Source organism: Microtus pennsylvanicus, chromosome 2, assembly GCF_037038515.1.
Source record: "Microtus pennsylvanicus isolate mMicPen1 chromosome 2, mMicPen1.hap1, whole genome shotgun sequence".
NCBI classification, from domain to species: Eukaryota; Metazoa; Chordata; class Mammalia; order Rodentia; family Cricetidae; genus Microtus; species Microtus pennsylvanicus.
The window spans coordinates 149402881-149422957 of record NC_134580.1 but is presented as its reverse complement, the minus strand read 5'-3'; the positions used below and the strand labels follow the sequence as shown (position 1 = coordinate 149422957).

At 49.2% G+C, this 20077-nt stretch overlaps 1 protein-coding gene across 4 annotated transcripts in view; it reads right to left on the bottom strand.

Moving 5' to 3' along the window:
* The window catches only part of Znf831 (zinc finger protein 831), a 117980-nt gene that overhangs the window by 57221 nt on the left and 40682 nt on the right, over positions 1 to 20077 (bottom strand). For all 4 annotated transcript variants that reach the window (XM_075963268.1, XM_075963266.1, XM_075963269.1 and 1 more), the window contains exons 2-4: positions 15755 to 19417; positions 14030 to 14169; positions 4731 to 4867 (exon numbers count right to left, since the gene is read on the bottom strand). In XM_075963268.1, the coding sequence (XP_075819383.1) occupies positions 4731 to 4867; positions 14030 to 14169; positions 15755 to 19381 (3904 nt within the window). In that variant the 5' untranslated portion in view covers positions 19382 to 19417. The remainder of the gene's footprint in view (positions 1 to 4730; positions 4868 to 14029; positions 14170 to 15754; positions 19418 to 20077) is intronic.

The following is a 20077-nucleotide window of genomic DNA, read 5'->3' as shown; positions in this document are numbered from 1 at the left end:
CAGTCACAGACAAACAGTCACAGGTACACACAGTCACAGGTACACACAGTCACAGGTACACACAGTCACAGGTACATAGTCACAGGCACACACAGTCACAGACACATAGTCACAGGCACACAAAGTCACAAGTACACAGTCAGGCACACAGTCATTTATAAATGGAGGACCACCATGGCCCAGTGCAGCATCCTTTGAAGTTAGAGCAAGCTGAGTTTCACACCTCGCCCCCTGAGCTCTTCACTTCTCTTCATGGTCACACTGGCTGGCAGTGGGAATGAAGCCCTTTAGCCCTTGGGTTTCCAAGCAGTGTTTACTTTGACATGCTTTCCCATCCCCAGCTGAGGTGTCCATCACACTCTGTCAACCCCAGCTTGCAGGGCTGCCCTGTCACCCTTTCTGAAGTCTCCTCTGACACTTCAATAAAGACACACAGAGATTAATTCTTCCCAAGCCAGTGTGCAGACCTCGCTAGGCAGGCTTACACCTGTCCTGCAATGGTTTCCAGTTCTTCCTAATTGAAGGGGCAGGAGACCTTTGAAAATGGGTACTAGGGACCCCATCCTCGGGCTCAGTCTGCTGCTCAAATATCAAACAGAAGAGTTAGACACCTGAGAACTGTGCAGGCTGGTCAGGGTATTATTATGCATATGGAGTGTGAGCCGGGAGCTGGGTCCCTGCTGGGAGAATTAACTTAGCTTTCTCTATCCTTGGGTTCTGTTTCTGCTGAGACCTGGTCTTATTCATTGGCTCACAACTTTGTTCTTGGAACTGTGCCAAAGTCATGGAAGACTACTGTTGAGTTTGGACTATACAGAGTAGATTACCCCCAAATGTAGGGACGTGGGGGGATGTCTGGAGCCTCTCAGACACCCTGCAGGGTAGATACAGATCCTCCCTTGAGGTCAAGAGGGTCTTTTATGGAGATGAAAGGAGCCACTCTGGTTATGAGAGCCCTGGATCTCAGTGATCAAGCCAGTGCAAGTCCTTTGAGCAGGGCCCAAATGAGAGTAGATGCTCTTTTCTTTGACTTGCATAATTCCCATGGCTGGGGCCGGAGGGTGAGGCTAGCCACACTCTAGGGGAATGTTGAGCTGAATTCTACACAGCCCACAAAGTCACGCCCTGCCTATGACTCTCCCAGCCAGTCCCCCAAAATTCTCTTTAAAGGACATGGATGTCTCCCATGGCTACTGACGGGGATGCTACCTGAAGTCTGAGAATTCTGTGTCCCCAAGTGTTACAGAGTCTAATGCTAAGGGTCGGTGGAGGTGGGGACTGTGTGTGGGTGTGTTGTTGTTGTTGTTGTTGATGTCGGTAGAAGTCTGAAGTCAACATCAAGAGTCTCCTGCAATTACTTGCCACCTTATCTTTTGAGAGAGGGTTTCTCAATGAACCTGTAGCTCATCAATTTGGCCAAATTGGCTTCTCAGTGAAGCCCAGAGATTCTCCTGTATCCACCTTTTCAGTGCTAACATTACATGGTTGGCTTTTCATTTTGGTATCAGGGACTGAACTCAGGCCTACACACTTACCCAGCAAGCACTTTATCTAGTGAGCCATTTCCCCAGTCCCATGGTTCTGTTTTTATAGCTTAGGCTAACTGGAATATTCTGCCAAATGTGTTTACTGTCATGGTGATCCCAGGTGACATGTCCACACTGATGCCCCCGCATGCACCATGGCCTTTCATCATCTAAGAAGACATTTGCAGTCCCTGATGCGGGATTGTATGAGAGCGAATTACAAAGGCGGAACAACCCTGGGGATCTGTGAAAACGGTGTTGCTAGGTCTGCAGAACTCGCTAATTCAGGGTTCTTAAGATGAGGGGACCCTAGGTTTAGTGAGGATCATGAACCAAATGACAGGTGTCCTTGTAAGAAAAAGGCTGGGGGCCATGTGAAAATGGAGCTAGCTACTGAAGGGTGAGGCTGCAGGCCAAAGAAACTAGGATCATGGGGATGGAAGAACAGGGAGAAATCTGTCCCTGAACCTTTGAGGAACACGAGGCTCCGGGGCTGCCTGGGAGAACCGTGAGGGGACAGGAAGTGCCGGGTTTGTGATGGTGTTATATGGGAAACCAGTACAAGCTTCCTGCATCCCATAGGCGTACTGGATGATGATACACCCTTAACTGGACCGCCCCACATGGCCGCTCCTGCACTTTCCCTCACATTCCTCCTTCCGGAGGAGTCTCCTCCCTGTGCCCAATGTCAGCCAGAACACTGTACCCACCTCCTACCAAGACTCAGGAGAGTGGCTTCATAGTCCTCTTGCCAGCATGAGGACTAGTCACCATGGGTCTCTCTTTCACTCGGCATCCTGCACACACCACTGCCACACATCTGTGCGTGCTAACAACCTGCTGCGAAGGAAGGCCGCACCGAGAAGCTCCTGCAACCTCATACTGAGCATCTGGGTCTATAGGCCAGAGCTTATGTATCTTAGCTTAACCATCAAAATCCTTCACGGGGAAGCGAGCAGGTGACCGATGACATTCCCAGTGTGGTCAAAGATGGACAAGGAGCCAGGAGGCCTGTTACCAAGAGCAGGAATTCTCTCTGCCCCTCCCAGCTGTACAACACAGAGCCTAGGGCCATGGCTAGGCTGGTGTGAGCGCCCAACACAGCTGGATTCACCATTCCAAAGCTGTTCAGGAAGAGAGCTGGAGACCTCCCTTCTGGAGAACAATGGGTAGAGTTCGGTTGGTTCTGGTTGTGCCACCTGTGGCTGCTGGCAACCTCTTGCCCATAGACTGCCATAGACAGCTCATTTGCAGTGTCCCATCAGGGATGATAGTTACTGGAGCTCCAGGCCACATCAGGGGAAAAACCCTAGAACCAAACTCTCTGAGAACATGGGAGGATGGGGTCATGCTAACCAGGAATGAAGAGCCGGGGCCATGGTTCCAACACAAAGTCCTTTCAACGTGGGACTGCTCTGCTTACAGCTCCTCACCTTCTAGCGCTCTGAGATCTGGGTTCCCAACAATGGGATGCAAGTTGCAGAACCACTCTAGGAATGGGAAGAGCCCATACTCTGAGAGTCTAGAAAGCACAGAGGCCATCAATACTGTTGTATGAAGGCCCACTGAGAAAGCACAGTCACACAGTATCCTGTGGCCCTTGTATGAAAGGCTGTTCTCTTGTTCTGATCTACAGACAAGCCCATGAGTAGTTCTGAAATGCCCTCCACAGAGGATATCACAGCATAGGAGCTGGTTTCACTGAGTAAGGAACAAAGGGATGTAGACGAAGGTGAACGCCATGGGCAGTGGAGAAAGAGCAGGGTTCAGTTCCTTCATCCTTCTGCACCCCAGCCTTCCCCCTTGAAATTCTTCCACAAGAAGAGAATTTTGCCATTTGCAGCTGGGCATCCAACAGTAAGAGTGAATAACTACGATGAATTGGTTCTGAGTAGCAAAGCATTAGGCCTCATGTTCCCCTCTCCATGAAGAGAAGACTTTGGGGACAGGGTAAGGGGGAAGAGGGGTGGAGCAAGTGCCATTTGCCTGTAGCGGGTGCTGGGAGCTAACAGAGGTGGAGAAGTAAATGCCCCCACCATGGATCCTAAGGACAAAGCTCAGGGTCAGCTCTCAAACCAACCAGTCAACAATCAGCCACAAACTCAGATGCTACTGGCCAGATGGCCCCACAGCCTCTCACGGGTGGCTCCATTCCTTCCAGTCAAAGCCTGTGCAAGCAAGAGCAAGGCTGGAGTCACTGCTGTTGGGTGAAAGGGACATGGTGACCCAGAAAAATTCCCTGACCTGTCCTAGCTGCTCAGGGACGGAAGCTTGAACCATCTCTGTAGTGATGAGGCAAGCAGGCCTGCTTTTCATTCTGCCCAGCTCCTGCACGGCTAGCTTTACACTCGAAATAACAACATACAAATTGGATTCATTTAAACACTGCTTGGCCCATTAGCTCTAACCTCCTCTTGACTAACTCTCATATCTTGCTTTAACCCATTTCTAATAATCTATGTAGCACCACAAAGTGGTGGCTTACCGGAAAAGATTCAGCATGTCTGACCTGGCGGCTGGCTCCATCGTATCTGACCCAGAGAGGAGAGGCATGGCGATTGCCTAACTTTCCTTCTTCCCAGCATTCTGTTCTGTGTACTCCACCCACCTAAGGGCTGGCCTATCAAATGGCCAAGGCAGTTTCTTTATTAACCAATGAAATCAACACAAAACAGAAGACCCTCCCACATCACATCTCTTCTCCAGAAAGCAGCCTCTTCGAGTTCGGGCTGTATTTCTCTCTGGTCCTCACCGCTGCCCAGGTAAGCATTACACATGGAACCGCCATACCTGTCCATGCCTCTGACACCAACCACAGCCTCTATGCCCCTCCCCAGAGCGATGGCATTGTGCAAAGCACTGAGCTCACTTCTCTAGAGATGGGGGAAGCACCAGGGACTTCTAGTGAACACATCCCCAGATTGTTTCCAGATCCCAGAGGAAATCCATACTTGTACAGAACCTGCTGTTGCCAGACCCATTGTTTGTACAGCCCAGAACTGACATCTTGATGTCGTACCCCCTGCCATTTCCATAGATCAAGTCTGATTGTCTCACAGATAAAAACTTCATCATGGCCCTTCATACGAGTGGCCCCTCTGGATTTGGCCTGGCACTGGCCCGTTTACTGCTATCCTGGCATAAATGCCAGGGTGTGGTGCATTTGTTCTCTGCATCTGGATTTGCTGCCAAGGCAAGCATTACCTGCCGCTTCTGATGAAGCCTTCCCAAGGGTCCCTCGTGGTTCCAGTCCCTCAAGTCGGTGGGAGAGACAGCTTCTTCTTGGCAACCAGGGTGGCTTGCACAGTCGTTTGGCTCTCTGCCAGAAACTTCCTTCATATCTGTGGGGCAGAGCAATGCATACATAGCAGCCATCACGTAGAACACTGTGTGCCAGGAAAACCAGAGAGGCTCTGAGGGTGGCTGAGAATCTCGGGGCTGCCCTGAGCACCTTCTCACCAGCCACCCCCACTCATCTCTCCTCACCCCTCTCCCAACTCACCTTCTAACCCCAGGATGTGAGGAGAGAAATAGCACAACCCACGAGCCTGTGTGAGATGTTTTGTTTTGAAACAAGCTCGAATGGAGCCCAACCTGGCCTTGAACTTTCTGCATCATAGCCGAGGATGGTCTTGCACTTCTGATCCTCCTGCCTCAGCCTTCTGAGTCCTGGGATCACAGGTGAGCATTAGCATGCAATGCCGAGGCCAAAGCCCAGGACTTTGTGTGCGTAAGGAAGGCACTCTACCCAGGGAGGCACATCCCCAGCCTGAGATCATGTTCACGTGCCGTGCTGCCTAGGAACAGCTTGGGGAAATGGCTCTGCAGGTCGATATGGATTTATACGGATGTTAGATTCTGGTCCTTCACTACTCACTAAACACTTTGCTGCAGAGAACTTTGTACAAAGATGTAAATGTTTCGCAGTCAGCAGAGATCCGTATGTTAGCTGCTATCTTCCTGGGGCTACTGAACGTGTCAGCGACAGTTATGTTAAGAGTCGCACACGGTCACTGATGCCACCATAGGTGGTGTTGGCAGCCTGCATCTTGGGGTCTACACAGATTCCCCACCAGTGAGCCCCAGCCAGAACATCTGATCTAATGGTCCCCAAAACAAAATGTCACTCACAACCCAGAGGGAAGACATGATAAGGATGGAGAAAGAGAAAAGACTGGGAGTTCACTCGCACTGATTGTCATGGAAATTTCCCACTCCTCTCGGTGCTGGTGCATGCTCTTTGTAACATGCGCACCGTGTGTCCAGTGAGCAATCTAATGACCTTGTGGCCCTTTCTTCGAATGCAGGTTCACTGTGTTCTACCGACGAGCAGGTACAGCCCTAAATGGACATGCCATCTGGTCTAGCACTCAGAGTTCGCAGGTAAGCAAACTGAGATGAAGGCTTATAGCCACAGGCCTTAAGCTCCTTTGAAAGCTCTTCACCCTGTTTGCAGACACTTATGGGAGCCCCCTCCCTGTGTGGGCTGCAGTTGCCAAGCACTTGACTCCCGTGGAGCTCTACAGACCTTCTGGAGAGGAAGCAACATGCATAGCAGCTCTTCTGCCTTGACTGCTTCTGCAAAGACCCAGGCACCTGAGCGAGTCACAGGGGCTGCCTGCAGGATTTCAATACGGCTTGAAGAGCACGGAATCCCCCAGATGTTGCCTTTTTCTGGCACCAACAATAAGAAAGTGGTTTTCTGTTTATCTTTCCAGGTGTCTACCTGGAAAAAAAACTTGCTTTTCCTGTTTGGATCAGGAGTTGTGGCTCCTAAGGGTTGGAGTCAGGGTACCTGGAACAGGAACTGTGGCCCCTGGGTTTGGGGTGGGGGACCTGGCTCCTTCCCTGAAGCCTCTGTCTCATTTGTCCAGGCCACAAGCTCCTTAAAGAGCCATCAGGGGAGGGAGGACAGGCTGCTACTCACTCATCATAAACCGCCCCCCACCCCAACCCACTGGAGCTCCTGCAGTGTGATTTCAAAGCGCACAGACAAAAGAAGGAAGGAAAGTGGGACCTGTGGGAAATGTCTGCCAGCGAGTGTGCAGGGTCACCTTTGCCCTCAAGACCACGGTAACCGCTGCGGGCTTTGCAGTCGTGAAGAACGGCACATGACCTGAACCTTGGGGACGTCATTCCATCCAAGTTGTTAGGGGGTCTGTCAGGAGAGTTCCTGGTCCCTGAGGCCATCTTACCAAAGTGGGGCCTGGATGTTGTCTTTCTTAAGGAGCGCCCACGTGGACTCTGCGGCTGCTGTGGGCTGGGGTGTTCCTATCTCTCTGTGATCCTCTCAGAGGGTCTTTGTCTGCAGTCCTTTCCCTCAAGCAGCTGCATTCAGAAAATGAGCCTGCTGGGGCAGTTCTTCAGGGACCCCCAAGGCATGTAGGCGCTACGAGGCAACATCAACTGTTCTCCCTGAGGCTACACATCTCTGCCCCCCCCATTGGAGGGGGGACATGCATATCCTTGGGTCAGGGGGGACTCACTTGCTTATGAATGCCTGGGAAACCTCCCATCTCACTTCCATTCCCTTGCAGCAGGGACCTGGTCATGTTGGATGAGGCAGTCCAGTTACACACCCACCTCTAGGACAATCGATATGGTTCAATTCCCTCTCTAGAGGGCCTGGGGGCCCCCATTCCATTACAACACAGCTGCACTCCTTCTCCCTGCCCTCCTAAGAGCTCACCCTCCCCAGTCGCTTACCCTCAAACCCTCACCTCGGGCTACACTTTCTAAGAAACACTCAGGTGTTGGATGTGAGTGGCCTCCTTCTCAAAATGCTTGCTTTGGTCTGAAGGACTTTGAGTAGGCCCGTGACCGATACTAAGTACATGTCAACTTCGTACGTGACACTAGACCTGTCCCTTCTCATTTCTCTTTCTCACGGCTGAGTTTAAGATCACCTCCATTTTCCAAGGTCATGTCTAATTTACCACACTGGGCTGATCCGTTTTCTCGTTTATATTTTTAAAAGGAAGCCCCTGGAGATTCGGGTTTTGAGCTGGGCTCTTGGGCTCCATGCAAGCTTCTCTATTCTTTGGGTTCTCTTTATGGATTTCATGATACGTTTATTCCTGGTCTTATGGAGACCAGTCATTGCAAGCATTTCTTGCCCAGGTCAGTCCAGTAGGAACTTCTGAAGACTGCTAGGTTAAGGTATTGAGCTAAGGGGCTTCTGTGTGAACTGGAAAGTGGAGGATTGAGATTATTGTCGTGAATCTTGACAGTGGTTGAAGTGTATTAACCCCTTGTTGCTTTAAACACTGCTGTGTGCTTAGGTATCTAAGGACAACTGGCAGATGGCTGTAGAGACCAGCGTCACATGAGTTCACCCACTCAACTAGCACGCTCCAGCCCATCTTTTGTGTCTCCCAGCTCCTCTCACAGCCCTGAGGACACAGCAAAGCAAAGAGGAGAAGCAGAGAGAGAGCAGATTCAAAGCTCTGGTGACCTGCCACAAGCTCTCAGACACGCATTGCAGCAGAGGTCATATGAGCTCAAGACCACCACTGACCAATCTGCCTCTATCCTTATCCTCACAGATTCCTCTAACTGAAAAAATCGCATAATGACAGAACAGCCCCACAGCCCTACACAGGAACCGTAAATAAGAAAGACCCTCACGATGAATAAAATCCTGTCCTAGGGGCCTGAGGTAAACCCTACTCGTTCAGGGGAGTGTGTGCCTGGTAGAACTGCCCTTCTCCTGCATGGCCTCACTTGGGGCTATCTAAGCTGCATTTGCCGGAAGCTTCCTCAGCCAAGTCTCTCAGCACTTCAAGTTTGTACACAGCCACGAATTAATCAATAAAACCCAATTCCATGGTTCAGTGATTGTTGTGGGCCTGGCGCAGATGGATTCTGAGAACTTCGTGAGTCTCTGGGCCTCAAGTTAACACAAGAGTAATTAGGCATGCAAGCATGAAGTTTCTACGTGTTTTCACTGCTTCTCTCAAGATGGACCCCTGTGTTTTAGACACGTGGGGTAGCTAACATGTGTAGCTTTATTAATGAAACAGCAATTTTCATTATAGTGTTGAGAGAGAGAGAGAGAGAGAGAGAGAGAGAGAGAGAGAGAGAGAGAGAGAGAACGGAAAGCCCTGAGATGAACTTCAAGTATAAACAGGGAGCTAAAATCAGCAAACAGATGTGGGACCCTGGACTGACAGATAGGTCTGAGAGGTTTCTATGTAAATCCCACATAATGCTTTAGAGTTTTCCAATCAAATAAAATCTCTATCTGTGAAATATGTGAGCAATATATAAGCAAATATGTAGTTTCAAAAATATGAAGTCATACCCAGTTGCTAAAACAAATAAAAAATCATATTTGATCCATGCTCCCTGGTTGGCTAGGTCACAAACCAAATCCTTCCATAGATATGAGTGCATATATTTATATATATTAAAACAATATCAGCGGAAATCTTCATATGCTCCCGACGCTAGGAGACCGAGAGTGGCGGAAGACTTTTAACACGTTGCTGAAGAAAAGGCGGCCTGTGGCTCTATGAAAACGTGTAACTTCTAACACACCATCCCAGCTCTCAGGAGCTCAGGCAAGAGGAGCAAAGGTTTGGGAGCTGCTTGGTCACGTTACCGAAATCACAGCTTAAAAAATAATAAGAGCAAAAACAAACTCTTTCTGTTTGTTTTCTCAAGACAGGGTTTCTCTGTGCAACACCATGGCTGTCCTGGAACTCTCTCTGTAGGCCAGGCTGGCCTCAAACACACAAGAGATCCACCTGCCTTCCAAGTGCTGGGATTAAAGGTGTGCGCCACCACGCCGGCAAAAACAACTTCTGATGAGGCACAGCAAATTAAATGACCTGACCTAACCCTCTGATTCCATCACAGCCCTCCTTATACTGAAAATACAACTCAGTTGTTCTTTTTTTAATGATTTTTTTTTGTATTTTATTACTCTGGTGTTTCATCTGTGTGCATGTCTGCATGAGGGAGTCAGATCCCCTGTAACTGGAGTTACAGACAGTTGTGAGCTGCCACGTGGGTGCTGGGAATTGAACCCAGGTCCGTCTGGAAGAGTAGTCAGTACTCATAACCACTGATTCATCTCTCCAGCCTCAATTAAGTTGTTCTTAAAAATTAAATATACTTAAACGTACTGATAGTCTGATTGAAGTTGCAAAGCAGCTAACATTCACAAGAAAGAAAACCTGGGCAGGTAAGATTGTTTTCTTCTTGGTGGTTTTCCCAGACCAGGTGAATTCTATATTTCCTGTCTCAGGTGGGACAGGATCCTAGTGGAAGTCATGGGGCGGTTTCTGTTGCTGTAGAGACCTGAGGCCACAGCAGGCCACGTAACCACCACAGATGACTGAGAAGTGAGTGTTCCCACAGGAGCCGGGAGAAATCCCTCAGCAGTCATAAAGAGAAGACACCTTCCTTGACCCCTAGGGACTGAGACCAGGAAAACCTTCAGTCCAGTTCTTCACTTATCCCAGAATCTGGCAGGTACTTAGCAGAAGTCACCGGCTCTTACCACTAACTCAGTCTTAAAATGGTGATCCTGCCTCCACTAATTCTCAGAATGGGACTGTACCTGAGAGCGATCTCCTCCTGTCTTATATTCCTCTCTAGTGTTGGGATTAAAGGCATGCACCACCACTGTCTGGCCTGCATGGCTGACTAGTCTGGCTGCTTTGCACTCATCTTCAGGCAAGCTTTATCTATTAAAAAACAAATAATACACAACTATATGGACATGATGGTTAGTTTAAACTGGCAACTCACACTACCTAAAACAACCTTGGAAGAGACTCGTGATGGATTCTCAAGATCAGATTGCCCCAGAAATGTGTCCCTAGGGGCTTGTCTTGGTTGTGTTCAGTGATGGGAGAAGACCAAGCCCACCGCGGGCAGCAGCATTCCCCAGGCAGGGGATCCTGAACTGTGTAAGAGTGGAGAAGTCAAGGTAAGCACAAGCCAGCAAGCAAGCGAGTGAATATGCAATGTGAGCGTGCATGTGAGCGTGCATGTGAGCGTGCATGTGAGAGTGCGTGCATGCATGCATTTCTTTCTGCTCTTGACTGTGGACAGGACATGACCGCTGCTTCAAGCTGCTGCAGCCCTGGTTCCCCTGCTGTGAGGGACTGTACTCTGGGTTTGTGAGGTGGGATAAACTTTCTCCCCTGTGCTGATTTCTGTCACTTTCTTTTTATCCTGTTTGAGTATAGCAACATAAGTGACACCCAGTGAGTGGATAACTCCCAGAACAACTGAGGTGACTGGGAAAACCAACCTCAGAGAAGACCAGCAGGCAGGCTGAGAGTGTGAGCTTGTTTCTCTCACCGTCTAGAACAAGATAATATACAAGGACAGAAAGCACACTCAGGTCACTGGGAGCAGGAGGGACAGAATGCACAGAAGAGAGAGATTGCCAAGAGATGGTGGAAATATCGGGTGTGACTATCTGTCTGTGATCTTAGCTCTACTATGGGTGTCACAAGTATATATGTCAAAATTATTTAAATTATATGTCCTAAAGATGTGCAATTAATTAAACTCAATTATATTTCAGTAAAGTTTCAACAAAGAAGTTCTTTAATGAATTAAGAAAATTAGCAAATTTTTAGTGATACCCCTGAATAGTGCATCCATGTATGGCACAGACAGGCCAAAGTTATTAAAGGTAGAAGACATGCAAGGCAGGCCTGGTGGTACCCACTGTAAGCCCACACTCAGGAAGCTGAGACAGGAGGATGACCAGTGTAGGCCAGCCTGGGCTACACAGTGTGACCCTGTTTCAAAAAAGGGGGAAATGTTGGAGAGATGGCTCAGTTGGCAAAGTGCTTGCTGCATTAGCATGAAGACTTGAGGCATATATACAGGAACAAAAAATAGACTTGGAGGCATGCACTTGTAATCCCAGCACTGAGGAAGCAGACGCAAGCAGATTCCAGGGCAAGATATAGGCCAATGAGAGACTCGGCCTCAAAAATAAACAAAAAAAGTGAACCAGAGAACAAACCTGAGATTGCTCCCCAGCCTTCATATCTACACACACATCACCATACACAAGAACATGTTCACATGTGTGTACATGCATGCACAAAAGTGGAAGAGAAAGTCTAAGATACATTACTTTCATGATGTCAGAAAGAGAGGGGAGAGTGGAATGGAAACTATGCTTGGAAAATGATGGTGGAGAGTCTAGGAAGATCATCAAAGCCCAGTGGGTGTCGTCTGGTGGGTATGCAGAAAGCAGCATCTAACTTCAAGCATCACAATACAATGATGGAACACAAACACTAAAGGAAGCGTTTTGACAGTGGCCAGACATTCCATGGACAGAGGAGCAGCTAGCAGTGGACTTCTCAATCCAAAGTGGAAACTAATGATGTCAGATTGACATCCTGAGAGAAAAGGTGTGTTTATCTAGAACCCTGAGGGCAGAAGAAATCTCTCCCATCACCCGGATGAAATGCACCTATTTCTTTTTGTTTGTTGTTTATTTTTGTTTTGTTTTTTTATTTTTTGAGACAGGGTTTCTCTGTGTAACAGCCCTAGCTGTCCTGGAACTCACTCTGTAGATCAGGATGTTCTAGAACTCACAAAGATACATCTGCCTCTGCCTCCTGAGTGCTGGGATTAAAGGCGTGTGCCACCACAGCCTGGCAAACATTTTTAAATGATTTTTTCTTATTTTATGTGCATTTGTGTTTTAGCTGCATGTATGACTGTGTGACAAAATCAGATCCCCTGGAACTGGAGTTGCAGACAGCTGTGAGTTCCATGTGGATGCTAGGAATTGAACCTGGGTCCTCTGGAAGAACAGCCAGTGCTCTTAACTGCTGAGCCATCTCTCCAGCCTGAAATGCAGCTATTTCAAACTAATAACAACAAGGGTAGGCTTCTTTTCTCCTGGAATTCTGAACAATGTGTTTTGGGAAGAAGAAAATGCCAGAAGAATGGTTCAAAATGAATCAAGGGATTAAAAAGGAGTATGCGGCAATTCCATAGGCTAAATAAATAAATGGGCTTTAAAAATTAGATGCTAGACAGAAGAATGCATACATGACTTTTAACATGTAAGAATCTATATAATATATATACTCTCACAGGCTCCTATAAATTATATTCATCATTTAAACGATTAAAAACAACCAACATTAACAAGCATTAAAAACAAGCATAACAAAGGCCAGATTCACTCACAGAATGTAACACCTCATAGCAAATGTCAGAAAAATGGTAGGTAAGTAAGTAGGTTTGTAGTTAGAATGAAAACAAGGAAGGAAGGAAGGAAGGAAGATGATACATAGATGAGATAGATGATTGATAGATAAATGGCTGAATGGATAAATAGATGAGATAAAAAGCCTGACACTATATGGATGGATGGGTGGATGGATGGGTGGGTGGATGGACGGATGGATGGATGATGATTGATATACACATGGGTAGATAAGTAGATAGATGGATGGATGAACAGATGAACTACTATTCCAGTGTATGTCTGCCTGCTTGTTATCATACTCCCCACCAAGATAGTCATTGAGCCTAACTCTCTGGAGCTATCTTATAAGCTGCCTTAGTCATGATGTTTATCAAACAATTGAAAAGTAGCTAAGACAAGGCCCTTTCTCAGAACTTCCTTGCTCCTCTTTACCCCAACTCTATATGTTCATCTTTAAGGTGCTTATATAGTAGTTCCCTGATAGAGACACCTTCTTTTGACTCCCACAAGGTCAAATATTAAGGTCTTCAAAATACAAGTGTCTGTGGGAGTAGGCATATAACACAGCTGAGAAACATAGATGAAAATCCAATGCTGGAGAAAGACAGGAACTGAGACATTCATAATGCACAGCTCTCACCCTACCAGAATGTCTACTACTCCTCTCTGGCCACCTATGGCCACTCAAGAAGGCAAGTCACATGTCCTCAGAACTTTTAATAACTTGGGAGGAATGAGAGATACAGTGTGAAATCTGACTTTTATGATGTGGTTGTAATTTTTATGTAGTCCTCTATTGTCCTAAGAGCTGCTGCTGAGCTCTTAAGGCCTCCTAAAAGATGTCCTCCATCTTGTCTAGAAGACAGTGCCTCTGAATGTTCAGAGGATTATCCCCAAGTCTTGATATTGTTGAGAGATTCTCTTTGCTTCCCTGGATTTTTAATTTTTTTCTCAAAAGACACATTTGTTTGCAAATACTAAAAATGTGTTAAAAGCAATAATTAGCACATTCTTTCTCAGGACTAAAATTAGACATATTTTTCAACCTGGTTATCTCAAATATTTACTATGTTCCTGTCTTAGAAAGACAGCAGTAAATAATTAAATGATCAGTGGGATCATGCTGGGTAGGCTATGGGTAACAGAGGCAGATCTGAAGCCACAGAACTCCAGACCAATGGAATAGGAGCCTCCCTCTGGGGTGTGGGGAGGGGGGGAAGCTGCCATTCGAATGCCACATTCAGTTCCTGGGTTCCTGATATGCCAGCATGGAAGGGGAAGAAGAAGCCACATATCTTACCTCTTGGAATAAAGCCTCAGTTTCTTCTTCTTGCTGATCTCATGAGATATCTTCACCCTCCTATGGCACAGTCCTTTCGTCCGCTGTGGACTGGACACCTGGTCCTGGGCCCTCGTTCCTGAGACTGTTGGGTGGGGAAGCTGAAAATACCAGGCATGTTGTCATTGTGCCATTCAAAGCCCTCATTTTGGGGACACCATGATGAGTTCTCTCTCTAGAGACAAGATGCTTATCTATGGAAATTAAGGCACCAAAATGTTGTAGTACCAAATGGCCTGAACCTGTAAGACATTCTTACCAGGCAACTAGTTGTATGCCACAATGGAACCTTCCAGAACCATGGCTAGACTGGACCTCCAGTGGAAATACTAGACCTTTGATGTGAGTGGAAAGTTACCTAGTGCCATAGTCCACATCACCCACCTCAGCAATCCCCACAATTTGGAGAGAGGAGATTTAAACCAGACCTTGAATCCCCACCTCCAGCCCCTGGAGATTACTTGCAAGTCTTGGGTCCCATCCTTGTCTTTGTTCCATAAAGTCCTGTTAGGACTGAGGCCTCAATGCTTCTGTCAACTCCCAACCCAACCTAAGAGGATAAAAACTTTGGTACTGTCAGATGGGGCCATAAACTCATGGCTTAATTCCCTGGTAAGACGGTCCTTGAACTTTTATCACTTTCTCCTTCTTATCATTGTTCCTAAAAACCTCAGAGTTAGGTCTGAGTCTGGTTACTGTGATTATAGAGGAGCCATTTCTCCAGCACCCCAGAGATAATGAGCTTCTCCATTTAAGAGTTTTACTTATTTTGTTCCGTTTTAATTCGGCTTTGGATTTCTGTCTGGAGTGTTCTGTCAACATGAGTTTTCAGTTCCTGGAGAGATGGGTCAGTGGTTAAGAGCCCTTTGCTGCTCCTGTAAAGAACCCAGATTTGAGTCCCAGCACCAACATCAAGGAGATCACCACTGCTGGCAACTCTAGGTCAGAGGAGCTAATGACCTGTGAATCACCTACCCCACATACATAACTGAAAATAAAATTTCTTTTTAAAATATAGTTTTGATTCTTAGATGACCTAGAGAGTTGTGTGCAGGCAGTGTGATTGATTTATTTTTGTTTTTTATTTTTGCCTGTTACCAGGAATAGAAAAGATGAAGTTTTATGTCTAATTGCAAATATCTTATCTGGATGCTGTGTGTGTGTGTGTGTGTGCGCGCGCACACATGTAGAGACCAAAGAACAACAGTCTTGGGTATCTTCTCTCAAGGGTCAACCAGCTTTGTTTTGGGTCGCTAGCTGGCCTGGACTCACAACTGAGGCTAATCTAAGCCAGCCTCAGTGATCTCCTGTCTCTACTTCCCAGTGCTGGGATTGGAGATGCCTGCCATCACACCTGGCTTTTTAAATGTAGGTCCTCGGGTCCTCAAACTTGTAAAGCAAGCACTTTGATTCAGCCATGACCCAGACCCTAGTACAACAGCTCTTTGCCATTTTATTTTTGTGAATTTATTTAGTTTTGTTCCTATCTAGGACCCTTACTTCTTCCCGCTCCACATATGGCAGCCCTAGTCTCCTTGGGGGACAGAAAATATCACGATGGTGGTAATATCCACAGGGAGAGATCCATTAGCTCTCTCTCTCCCTTCCTACTTACCCCTTCTCTCCCTCCCCCTCTCCATGTCTCACTCTCAGGCTGCCCAAGTCCCCAGCCCTCCCCAGTGTTACCTCAGGTGCCTGTGTGGTCCCTCCTCCTCCTTGGCTTGTCTTGGTCCTTCCTCCACTGCTCTTGGGAGGCAGCACTCTGCAGCTCTTACCCTGGAGGCTCCCATCAGGTGAGTGTGAAGCCAGGTCCCTGGGAGCTGCTCTCTGCTGTTCTGCAGGCAGGGCCAGGCTGCTATTCAAGCAACACCAGGTGAGTTGGGGCTCCGCCTTAAGTGAGGGGAAGGAGCTTGGGGCTTCACAGCTTTTGGGGGTCCCTACGTGGTGTGATAAGTCCAGTTTCTGCTGGCCCAGGGGTAAACCCGGGGGCCTTGTGAAAGACGTGAAGAAATAATGTGCTTGTGAGGGAAAACAGGCGGGCAGCCGTTCCTTAGTCTCTGAAGAAGGACATTCTAGGGCATTCTTAGGTGACCCCAGTTTCTGGGACGATGTCCAAGGGTTCAAAAGATTGTCGTATATTCTAGTTTTTGCTGGTGGGCTGTCTATGCAAAGGCAATAGATGGCACGGGTCTCATTCACTATACCCTTGGTCACATGAGTGTCACATGTGTGAGCAGGCAGGACGGAAGCTGTCTCCTGGGTGGTGCCGGGGTTGGGGTCAGAGGAGAGTTCAGCTGTGGGGATGTTGCTATTGGTCCTGTCTCTTTTCTCTCTTCCTGTCTGTGTTTCTTCTCTTCCATCCATTGACCTGGACCAGCTAGGGTCCTCTGGGATACCATCTGCCTCCGCTGGGCCTGAGGATGCTCTAGGTGGCCCATTCACTCCCAATTCTGATTCAGCAAGAAGGGCCTGTTCTTCAGGCTGTGCACTTGTACACAGAGAGTCTGGACCTTTCCCAGGCCCTGGAGCAACCTGTGATGAGGGCTTCTCTCCCTGAGGTAACCTGAGCAGGTACTTGGGAGCAAAGGAGCCACTTGACACAGCAGCAGGGATGCCAGGATCCTGGAGCTGGGCAGGCATCAGGGAGTGGATCCCAGGAGTCTTAGGTACAGAAGGCAATGTGGGATCTTTGTCCCCTAGCCCTGGCCACCTCAGGGCAACAGCAGCAACAGCTGAGGAGGCATTAGAAGACTCCAGGGCCATTGTCACATGCTGGATACCCTCATTTGAGCTGTCCAGGACCTCCTCAGAGGTACTGTCCTGTTTCTGGGGTGGCTGGGAGTCAGCCCACACAGAGCTACCCAAGGGCTCAGCTTCCAGAGGCCCTGGTTGCTCCTGGTGGTCCAGCCCCTCCACCTTCAGTCTCTTTCTCTCTGAGGGTAACTTGTCTTCTACAAGTTGGAGGCCCACAGACCCACCACTGAGCCGTCTGAGGAGAGTTTGGTCTCCAGGGCAGGTTTCTTTTGTAACTTCCCCACTGCGGTCTGGCAAAGCCACCCCAGGGGCTTTTAAGTCTCTTTCTTGGAGACGCACAAGCTCTGGAGGCAACTGGCTTCCCAGGTCTGATTTCCCATGCGGAGAGAGCAGAGGACTCTTACTGTTCAGACAAAGGGCGTCTGTGCTGCCAAGGGTGGGAGACGACTTGGCTCTGGCCACTGCCTTCAGTTGCTTAGGAAACTCGGTCTCCAATGAGCCTTCCAGGGACGGCCAATTTCCCAGAGGTCCTGGCTTTGCCCCTACTGCAGCGTCCCCAAGGACAGGGACCCTATTGTCCTGAGACAGGCCTGCACCCTCAGCCCCTACCACTTCTTCCTGGGAGGGTAGGTCCAGTTCCGACCCCTGGCCCTGCTTCACGTCCCTGTGTTTCTGTCCTCCCTGGTGACTGGTCTTCATTTTCTGGTATATTCTCTTGAACGTCTCATTCCCATACACCTGCCATTTCTCCTGAGAGAACATCTTTTGTTTCTTCTGGCCGTACTTCTTAGTGGCCCTGCCCCTGCATGCCATCCCCTCCTTTACCACAGATCTCTTTCCATCTGGGTCTTCGGCAACAGCCGAGGGGTCTCCAGTAGGGGTGCAGGGCAGATCCTCCACGGCAGCCTGCCTCACCAGGGCCCGAGGGTGACCACTGGGGATGCCTGTCAAGGTCAGTCCTGGGTGGCCCCCCAGCCGGGTTGGGGTGAGCCTGGGGCTCAGGGACTTCTGCATCAAAGGGAAGGCATCCTGCGGGTCCCGTGACTCTGGCCACAACTTAGAACCCTCAATGAAAGGCAGCGAGTTGCTTCTGGTGACAGGGACACACTCCACCGTGGTGGAGAGCTGGGTGGGAACAGAGTGGAAGAAGAGGGGTCTGGTCTTCTCCAGGGGCGTGAAGGTAGAGCGAGCTGGGCTGAGGGCAGCCCTCCTGCGGTTGGGCTCCAGTGCCCGGATGTCAAAGTGGAAGGAATCCTTGTAGGTATAAGGCATGGGCAGATCAATGCTGCCCTGCTTGGATAGCACAGTCTTGCGGGGCCGCACGTGGTCCAGCTGCGGGTCGTCTACCACCGCCTGGTTGTGGGAGATGAGCTGGGCAATGCGCTCCTCCAGTCTCTTCTTCTCCAGCTCCAGGCTGGATCCCGGTGTTCCCTGCTCTGCCCTGTTGCCTGCAGACCCGCCCCCAGGCCCTCCTTCCCCCTCAGACTCTGCACTGTGCTCCGACAGACTGTGCAAGGGGCTGGAGGCAACCGGAGGCTGCTCCACGCTGTCTGAGCGTGACAGGTAGCCCGAGTCTGTGCTTTCACACTTCCTCAGCTGGCCCTCCACAGCCTTGGAGTCCCAGGGCTTCTCTGAGCATGTCTCCTGCTGTCTCTGCAGGGAGGATGGCTTTGATTCTGGCAACTTCCGCCTAGGCTGCGGGCTGACTAATGGAAACTCGGGTGATACCTTCTGGGGATGGTCCACAGGAGCCTCCTTGTGGGCAAGGTTGGCCCCTAGAGAGGGAGCCGCTTCTACCATCCTTTCCCTGTTCCTAGTAGCGAGGGTGGGGTGGGCTCCAGGGGAAAGAGCGCTCTCTGGCGCGCCTTCGTCCCCCCTGCTCTCCAGTGAGGCGGTCTCTCCAGGCCTATCTCCATCCCCCAGAAGGCTGCTCCCACTTCCCTCAGACTCTAAAGACAGTCGAGAGTTGTTGAGATGTGTCTGTGTTCGTCTGTGTTTATAAAGGTTGCTCTGGGTCTTAAAGGCGATGCCACAGGTGGTGCATGGGAAAGGTCTCTCCCCCGTGTGGGACCGGATGTGTTTCTCTAGCACACTGGGCTTCAAGCAGTCCCGGCCACAGTGTGGGCACAGGTACTTCCCAGCATTCTTCAGCCTGCCCGTGCTGACCAGTGTGGACCCCACACCCGGGGAGAGTACAGGCAGTGTGCCCACGATGTTCACGGTCAGGGCCGGGGTGGCTGGCTTGCCCATCTGGGTGGGACTGGGCCCTTCAGGCTGCAGCAAGGGACTGAGGATGAAAGGCACACCGGCCCCCTCCAGGCTGCCTGTCACCAGGGGCGCACGTGGTTGAAGGCCCCCAGGAGGTACCGTGTGGTATAGTGGGACAGGCAAAGCCTTTAGGAACACAGCTGGGGGCAGGCCCTGCTCTGGCGGCAGGATGACTGGACCCAGGGTCAGGCGAGGTGAGGCCTGCCCACCTGAGACCCCCGGAACACCAGGAGCAGGAGCTGACTGGTCGCTGGCAGGCGGGGTGGGGTGGGTAGGTTCTGAAGCCTCCATTCCTCATCACCTCTGCGGGCCAGGATTGGTGTCAACCTGTGAACGAGACCCACGCTTTACCACAGGTGTCTTTCTTCTCCCTCCCAGAAGGTGTTACAGTAGCCCTATAATTCTCAACAACAAGCCTGCAGCACTCTTGTCCCCACGTTAAGAAAGGTGTTGTCAAAAAGTAAACCTAGTTACGCAAAAGACCGAGGCAGGAGGATTACAAATTCTAACCCTGTTTGGATGACAGAGTGAGACCCTGTCTCCAAATAAAACATACAGAAAGGGTTGGGTGTGTAGCTCAGTGATAGAGCACTTGCCTGGCATGTAACAAGATTCTCAGCTGAATCCCAGTCTCTCTGTCTCTGTCTCTGTCTCTCTCTCTGTCTCTCTCTCTCTCTCTCTCTTTCTCTCTCTTTCTCTCTCTCTCTCACACACACACACACACACCACAATATACCCTACATATATACATATATACACACACCCTAGATATATACATACACACACACCCTATATATACACATACACACATACACATATATACACACCCTATATATACACATGCATACACATATATACACATACCCTATATATATATACATACATACATACACATATACACACACATACACACAAAGAAGTCACACACACCCACAGTGATCCACAGTGGCTACTCTAGCAGGTTCAAATCCCTTCCTTGCCTATGAG